The 8,881-nt window shown below is 46.9% G+C and overlaps 1 protein-coding gene across 1 annotated transcript; it reads left to right on the plus strand.

The window, feature by feature from the left end:
- The first annotated feature begins 1,515 nt into the window (after window positions 1–1,515).
- alpk2 (alpha-kinase 2) lies at window positions 1,516–8,633 on the plus strand. Its single transcript, XM_042335927.1, has 6 exons — window positions 1,516–1,854; window positions 2,336–2,610; window positions 3,756–3,844; window positions 4,730–4,947; window positions 5,912–5,960; window positions 8,091–8,633. Exons 1-6 carry the CDS (start codon window positions 1,539–1,541, stop codon window positions 8,284–8,286), a joined length of 1,143 nt encoding a protein of 380 aa, XP_042191861.1. The 5' UTR covers window positions 1,516–1,538; the 3' UTR covers window positions 8,287–8,633.
- The last annotated feature ends 248 nt before the right edge of the window (window positions 8,634–8,881 follow it).

Raw genomic sequence — 8,881 nt, forward strand, 5'->3', positions numbered from 1 at the left:
CATTAGGATGCCGTGGTGGTTGCAAGACAGTCTCAGTTGAACCTTCTGCTATGAATGCAGGCTATGTAGCTGGCCGATTACGGCCAAAAACAGAACCAAAGAAGACCTGCAGGGGAAATGTACCTGCATCCGTCACCAGAGAAAACAACAAAATCAATGAAGACAAAAATCATGACCTGTTCAACGCTCTTAAGAGTCCAGAATCTGACACAGTCGCCCACCAGGTTGTGCACATGGTCACAAACGCCAATACCATAGAACCAGAGATGCAGATGGAACTTGGCAAGGAGTTCCCAACAGGGGTTCTTAACAAGTCTGGGGCTCCAGATGCTTTGCGCTGCTTTCCACTGGGCTTCAAGGCGAGGACTTCAAGGCAAAACAAGGAAGCTGAATGTAAGAAAATGGTATGCCAGACACAGAAGCTGCCCAGTAACAAGACCCCCAAGCTTCCTGCTCGGCTGAATATGAAGAACGACTCACAGGAGCATGAAAGAGATAAGGATGGCAATGAGCTCCCAGGTGCTCCAAAAGTATCTAAAGTCTCAGTGCAAGATGGACAGGGGAGTATTGTTGGCTCGGTCTCCTCTACAGAGATCCTTGGGGCTAGTGAGCTTACTGCAGCCGTGAATAGTCAACGCTCGGAAGAGTCTTCACCACGTGTAGACCAGTCTGCCTTGTTTCAGGGAGAAGTCGGACAACTCACCAGGGTCTCGGAATGTCTGCCCAGTGTCTCCCTTTCCACAGAAGATGGCCACGCATCAGATCAAAGTGAAGGTGGGACAGAGGAGTCTACGAATGTCTCTGCTGGTCTAAGACTGGGCCCTCCACCAGTAAGTGAACGGCTCAAGAGCTTAAAGTTGAGGTCAGCTGCCTCAGGTGTGGACAATAGTTCCCAAATACTGCAAAACCGAGGCGATTCTGCATTGAATGCAGATCAAGAGGCTGGGCGATTACAGCTAAAAACAGAACCAGGGAAGAGCTGCAGGGGAACCAAACCTGTGTCCGTCACCGGAGAAAACGCAGAAACCAACGAAGGTAAAAATCATGACCTGCCCAACGCTCTCAAGAGGCCAGAATCTGACACAGTCGCCCACTCAGTTGTACACTCAGTCACTAACTCTGATACTATAGAACCAGAGATCCAGATGGAAATTGATAAGGGGTTCCCAAAAGGGAATCTCAACAAGTCCAGTGCTCCAGCTGGCTTGTATTGTTTTCCACCGGACTTGAAGGCAATAAGTAAGGATATTGAATGTAAGAAAATGGTTTGTCAGTCACTGAAGCCACCCAGCAACAAAATCCCCAAATTTCCTGCTCAACTGAATCCGGAGAATGATTCATGGGAATACGAAAGAGATAAGGACATCATCGAGCTCCCACATGCTCAGACAGTATCTAAAGTCTCAGTGCAAGATGAACAAAGGAGTGCCGTTGGTTCGGCCTCCCCTCTGCCATCAAAATCTTTAGCCCAGGGGAACGTTGCCTTTGTACCATTCCACTGCATGACAACTTTAGCAGCCGCGACTACCAAAGAGCTGATGTTGGGAGCCAGGAAGAAGGTTCATCTGCTGAAGCCACCTAGTGAGATCTCAGGTGCTGCCCCCGAGCCGGTCAGCCTCGTTGTGAAGGTAGATGATCATCCCAAGAAGGAAGCTGTGAAGCGCTTATGTTTGTCCCCCGTCAGACAGGGGACAGTCCTGTCGGAGACGTGTTCCTCAGCAGAGAAAGAAAATTTCACTGAAGACATCACGGCAACTAAAAGGATTTGTCAGAAGGCCGGTGAGGAGGCTACTCAACACAACGATTACCAGGAGCTCAGAAAAGCACTGCAGCCTCAGCAGGAAGTGCAGAAAGGTAAAAGTTTTCATTAAAGACTTAAACTCAATTTATACAGACTAGCATCCCGGAGCCCTTGGCAGTGGCGGAGTCCGCCCCCGAGCCACGGGGAGAGGGGGGTGGGAGGAGACTGGAAGCACGATCAAAAAGGAAAGTCTTTAGGTGGGATTGAAAGTGGGGAGGGAGGGGGCAAGGAGGAGGGATTGAGGGAGAGTGTTCCAGAGTTTTGGGGCATAGTGGCTGAAGGTACGGCCACCGATGGTGGAACGGATTGGACGAGGGCTGAATTGGAGGCCGGAGCCAGATTTTATTATTATTATTATTAAGTGTAATCACAGTGTGGTTACCGGCATTGTACTTGCATGAATCCTGCGAGCAGAAAATAGAGACTCGGTGCCACAGAGGTCCTTATAGAAATGCAAGTTGCTGTTGTAGCCATACAGAGGGGTGGAGGGCACGGAATTCATGGTAGCATTCCTCCTTTTGTCATTCTTTCCAGGCGGGGAGGAGATTGAGCTGCTGCAACTCACAGTTGAAAAGGAGCTCACAACCCAATGTAACTTTGGTGGCCAGATGTGGGGTAGGATTGCGACAGACGAAGTCCATTTTGGTGAAGGTTTGCACCGCAAGGCATTTCGGACTACAGTTATCTGTGGCCTTTTACCTCTGTTTGATTCCGGGCACAGCTGTGTGTTAAAAATTCACAACACCATTGCATACGGGACCAAATCAAACAACGATCTCATCGAGCTGAACTATAAGTTAGCAGTACAGGTAAAACTTGTTAACAGAAAATGGGAAGCTCCTTGGCATTAACCCATTATTGGGGATTAACCTTTGGAATCATTGTAAAGACACACAGTTAATACATATCGCTGCTAAAATCCTGTCCAGCGCTTTGAGATGGCTCGACAACACAATAAGGCACTACATCAAATACAAGGATTATAATTACTTGTTGGTTGAATGGATGTTCCAGGAAATTGACTTTGATCAATTAACACGGGGCGAGCATTGAGTGAGAAATTAGTTTTGAAAAAGGATAAGTGATAAGTTATTTAATGAGTTAAGTGCTGTGTGAAACCGCCTTCCTGCAACTATGGTTGAGTTTTCAGGTTTCAGGTTTAATCTCTGATGCTATCCCAGAGACCCTTCACCTCACCCCCTTACTCTCCACCACCAATCCCTGCCTTAAGACCGAACTCTACAACCTTGTTTTAGGCACCTCTAACTCTTCCCCTTTCCTTCTCAGCTCCCCGCCCACCAGGCTCCCATCAGCTGTGTTAAGCTCTTTGAAAAGTCTTGCCAACAGGAAAGGCGTTGTATAAATGTGAATTTTTGTTGTTGCCTTTTAACAATGTTGTGGCGCAATTGAAAAGAGGAGGCAGCTTTTCCCCGTGTCCTGGCCAACAATTCTCCAGGGCAAGAGCTGATCTTTTAATTCATAGCTGTTTGAGCGACTTTTGCTAAGCATATAAACATTCGCTGTGTTCAGCAGGAAACAACGGTAGTTTACTGTGGAGTAGTCCAATGGTTAGCGCGCTCGACTCTCAAGCAAGAGGACCTGGGTTCGATTCGCGGGCAGGGTGAAACCTTAGGCAAGTTTCCTTACTCCACACGCCTATTTACCTAGCAATAAGTAGGAACCCGGTTGTTAGTTCATTGGGAGATCGCTTTTCAGGGGTAATAATCCCTCCCCAATAAAACAGGTTCACTCAATTCACGCCTGTTTTGGGGACATTGTTGTGTGCAATTCGCTGCCACTTTCGGCCCCCCCCAAAAAATTCAGTCAATCCACTTTATAGTATATTCTGTGAAGCGCTTTGAGACATCTTACCGACATGATCAGGCACTATATCAAATGCAAAGATTATTTATTATGATTATTAGTTACTGTGATCGCCGTCTTTCATTGCCAGGAGTGCCAAGTGCAGAACACTGCTCGGGAATACGCCTGTGGATTTGCAGCAGAGGGGATGTTACTAGATAACTTTGGAGATGGTCCTGAGTGAGTAAAAACTGTTAAGCAGTTAAGCGATAAATTGTTTAATTAGTTAAGCGCTGTGTGATACTTCCTTTGAAGATTGAGTTTCTCTGTGACAATTTGACAGATTTTTGGCCATCTTCTCTGGTGCTGATCAGCTCAAATGACCAGATTTTCCTTGCAGGAAACTCAGTTTGCCTGGCTCAGTTGGTAGCATTCTCACCTCTGGGTCAGCAGGTCGTGGGTTCAAGCCACACGTTGGGGCTTTGAGCTCACTTAGTCTAGGCTGGCACGCCAATGCAGTGCTGGGGGGAGCGCGCAGAATGGTCAGAGATGCTGTACTTTGGATGAGCCGTTAAACTGAGGTCCTGTCTGTGTCTGTTCAGGTGGATGGTAAAGATCCCATGGAACTATTTGAAAAGAGAAGAGACCTGGCCATCATTCTGCCCCAAAATACAATCGACCGTTCACTTCACCGCTGTGTGCTAACTGGCTGCTGCGTTCACCCACAAAAATACAGTCGCTGTACTTTACAGCACATTCTTGTGCCTCGACCTCTTCACCGTACCATCACCGGCCGTGCTTTTAGCCACTACAACTTGAAGTTTTAGAATTCTTTCCCCCAATCCCTCCGATTTGCCCCCACTTTTCCCTCTTTTAGATCACGATTGAAGACTTTCCTCTTCGACTGTGCTTACGGTCACCTCCTCCCTTCCCCCCCAGCTCGGTGTCAGACTCCACCACTGTTAAGCGCTCCGAGATGCTCCGAGGTGAAGCAACTTGCAGACATGCCAGAGCTATATCAAGACCAAAGCCCTTACTGATAGACCACTAAAGGCAGCAAGCCACCCCTCCTTAATCCCCGAGCATCTGCTGTTCCTAATCTGCCGGCTGGCATTCCTTCCTCAGGGTCATTCCCATCTATCTGATCCACCGGACGGCCAACATCATTCCCTATGCCACGGTGGAGGAGGAGCTGATCGGGGACTTTGTGAAGTATTCGGTGAGGGACGGCAGGGAGCTGAACGTGGGCAGAAAGGTGTCTGAGGCCGGTCAGAAATGCTGCACCTTCCAGCACTGGGTGTATCAGAGGACTGATGGAAACCTCCTTGTGACTGATATGCAAGGTCTGTCTGTCTACCTGTTTTGCTCACAAAATATGTAGTCAATCTAATTAACAATATATGCTGCGAAGCACTTTGAGACATCTCAACAATGCGATAAGCCGCTATATCAAATGCAAGGATTATTATTATTACCATCCTCCTAGGGGGAAGGGGGAGTTAAGCAGGTTCTCCTTGTTGCTGAAGGTTTCAAAGTGACTTGCTTAGCACCAGATTGTCGAAATCGGTTCACTCCCCGGTCTAATTAGTCAGGTCCTGAGCCAGGCAGGTCGGCAGTAGTCCAGGGCACTGCTGACGACAGACCAGCCCAGCATGGCCTATTGGCAGGATTTCGAGGAACAGGGACTCTTCCCACTCAACTCCTATCAAGCCTGCAAGCTCCAAAGCCTTAACAGGTCGGGTGATCCTAGCTGGACAGCTCTCAATGACAAGCTATGCGGTGTTAGCTGGTTAAACTCTGGGGCCTAATGCTCACCAAAATTTAGTAAGCAGTGTGTGTCCCTCTGGGGAGAGAGTGTACATTCCCTTTCAGATACAGAGGAATTTTCATGTGTGAAACTCTCAGTCTGGGTTGGATACTCTTAAGCACGGTGATGGGTTTCCGCACCAGTCGGACACCTAGCTCACCAAAGCCATTTTAGAAGCGTGTATTTTTGACGGCGCCTTTGGTCAATACCTTTAAATTTTTCCTCCTTCTCCAACATCCCAGTTGTCTTTGTTGTGAAATGTTTTGAGACATTCCTCCTATGTGATTGTCATTGTATGCAATTTACGTGCAGGTTACTATCCTGTTATTTTATGGCTGACTTTATTTACAATAATCCACTTTACAACATATCACTTTAAGTTAATCCACTTGACAGTATATTCTGTGGAGCTCTTTGAGACATCTAAATATTATTATTGCTTGTAATCTATTGTGACATGTTCATCAAATGAACCACCTTCTGTGATTGTTCCTCTGCAGGTGTGGGGATGAAGTTAACCGACATTGGGATTGCAACGTGTAGCAAAGGGTAAGTGGAGAAGCTCAGACACATACCTTGCTGCGGCAGCTCCTTTTGTCGCTCAACTGATATAATATGCTTCCATTTTAAAAAATAAAAGCAAATTAAGTTCTAAGTTTTGCACCTGGGGTGTGTGTGGGGAGGGGAAAGAATAGTGCTCATTGGAACATAAACTATAGCTTAACCGATATCCAGGTGCTGGACAATCAGTGTCAGACTTGAGCTGGGCGTCAGGATTGGGGAGGGTGGAGAGCAGGAGGGGAAGGAGGGTGACCGAAGGCATGGTCGAAGAGAAGGATCTTGAAGGAGGCAAGGGAGGGGGGGGGGGCGAGGCGGAGGGACTGCAAGACGGGGGCAGAGTGGCTGAAGACCCGCCCGTCAATGGTGGTGTGGGCGAGGCGGGGGACACGAAGCAGGACGGAGCCCGGTGAGCGGAGGGAGCGGGCAGGTTGGTAGAGGCTAGGACATGACAGTCACTACACTTCTCAGTAAAAATCGTGCGAAACATTTTGTTGATGTGATAAGGCAGCATATCAAATGGAAGGATTATTATTGTGATGAAGATCAAACTAAATCATTTTGCAAAGTGTGACAGCAGTCAACATGTACTGCACCAACAGAATCAAACGGACATGAAACAAAGAGATTCTTTGTGTAATGCTTGCATTATTACAACACCCAAAACATCAGAACATCTCAAAGCACTTCATGTGTAATTGCTATCAGGTGTAGTGGTCTTATTTTTTTCAGGCAAAATCAGCAGACAATTTGTGCAGAGCAAAGTCCAAAAAACAGTGAGGAGGTGAATGATCAATCAATTCGGAGAATTTGGGGCCTTAACTTACAAACACAGAAATAAACAGCGAGCAGAAAGCCATTTGGCCTATCCATGTGTGCTGCCTCTTTTAAAGAGCAATCCTTTTAGTCCCATTTACCTGACCTTCCCCCACATCCCTGCAGTTTACGTCACCTCCAATTGATTCAACAACAACAACAACAACAAGAAGATTCCATTTATAAAGCGCCTTTCACGTCAGGAGGACGTCCCAAGGCGCTGCACAGTTGGGTCATGACCCGAGCAGGGGGGAAATGGTCAGGGTGAGGGGAGGGGAGGGAGCGAGGAGGGGGGAAATGGTCAGGGTGAGGGGAGGGATGGGAGGGAGCGAGAAGGGGGAAGAGAGTCGAGAGGGGAGCTGAAGGCTCGGTCAAAGAGAAAATTTCACAACGTAACTTATGGCTTGAGAAACACTTTGAGATGTTTCGGCGTGATAAAGCACCAGATCAAAATCCAAATTGTCATTACCATTAGTTGGGGAAGAGGCAGGTCAATGGAACAGCCTGGGTTCTTGTCTCAAAACAATCAGATGTGATGGGCTGAATGGCCTTTTTTTGTACTGAAAAATCTCAATGGATTTTTGGCTCTTGTATAGGCCTCCTACCACCACCTTCACCTCGGATAATGTCACAGAGCACTTAATAATGACAGGGTCAGCGCTCAGCAAAGGAGAGTAAAGGGGGAGGTGATAGACCAAGAGGTAGGTTTTTAGCTGTGATTTAATGACAGATGGGGGCAGGGGAGGGCAAGATGGAGAAGTAGATGGAGGGGTTTTCAGAGGATAGCGGTATATTGTTGGAAGTTTGACCACAGATGGTGAGCATGGGAGCGGGGCACACAGCAGATTAGCCTAAGCAAGATATGCGAGCAGAGGAGTGGGATAGGAGAAGGGACCACAGAGATAAGGAGATGCTGGGCCATAAAGTTTAATGAAAGGCATCACATTTCAGGTTACTATTCTAACCAGTGGTTGTGGAGTCCCATCGTGTAATGGTTAGTGCACGTAAGCTTCCTTACTCCACACATCTCTGTTTACCGAGCAATAAGTAGGAACCTGGTTGTTAATCAATTGGCGGATCACTTTCCATGGTTAATAAACCCTTTAAAAAAACACTCAATCCACGCCTGTTTGTGGGACACTGCTGTGCGCAATTGGCTGCCACATTTTGCCCACAAAATACATAATCAATTCACTTTGCAATTTATTCTATGAAGAGCTTTGAGATGTCTCAACAATGTGATACAACTATCAAAATTTAAGGATTATTCTTAGTAGTCTTCTTATCATTATTATTTATTTCTAGGTACAAAGGATTTAAAGGGAACTGTTACATCTCCTTCATTGAGCAGTTCAAAGCTCTCCACCAGTGTAATCAGTATTGCAACATGATGGGTTTGAAGTCTCTGAAAACCAGCCAGCAGAAACCCAAAAGGACAGGCTCAGTGAAGACCCACCTGACTCACAACCAATCCCGCACTCAACAGAGAAAATACCGCTGACCCTACAGTCTACATACAGACTTAAAAAAATCTCAGCCCTCGGACACAGAGAGAAACCTTCTAAGAGAAGAACTGGCAGGAACATCTATAAGTCTTTTCAGCCTCCGTGAACTGGAACTACGTGAGCAGAGTGCTACACTCACAAGGTCTTATTGTGTCCCGAGATCCTTAGCGTCATTTTTGGAGAGTGGTTTGTCTTCATTTACATTACGTGTGAAACTATTAGTTCTGCAGTTCAGGGCTTCCAGCATGGAGATCTGTAATGTCATTTCAAACCCAGAAGGGAGAAACTGCCTGACAGGGTGGTGGAAGCAGATTCGATTGTAGGTTTCAAAAGGGAATTGGAAATATACTTGAAAAGGAAAAAAACTTGCAGGGCTATGGGGTAAGAGCAAGAGAGTGGGACTAGTTGGATTGCTCTTTCAAAGAGATGGCACAGGCACGATGGGCTGAATGGCCTCCTTCTGTGCTGTAAGATTCTATCATTCTATCAAACTCCTCTGTTGCCTTCTTGTATCCCCTCTTCATGTGGAACACAGTGACAGGAGTAGAAAAGTGGAGTTCTGTAGCTCAGTGGTTAGAGCACTAGCCTTGC

This window comes from Callorhinchus milii, unplaced genomic scaffold (genome assembly GCF_018977255.1).
Source record: "Callorhinchus milii isolate IMCB2004 unplaced genomic scaffold, IMCB_Cmil_1.0 Scaffold1, whole genome shotgun sequence".
Lineage (NCBI taxonomy): Eukaryota > Metazoa > Chordata > Chondrichthyes > Chimaeriformes > Callorhinchidae > Callorhinchus > Callorhinchus milii.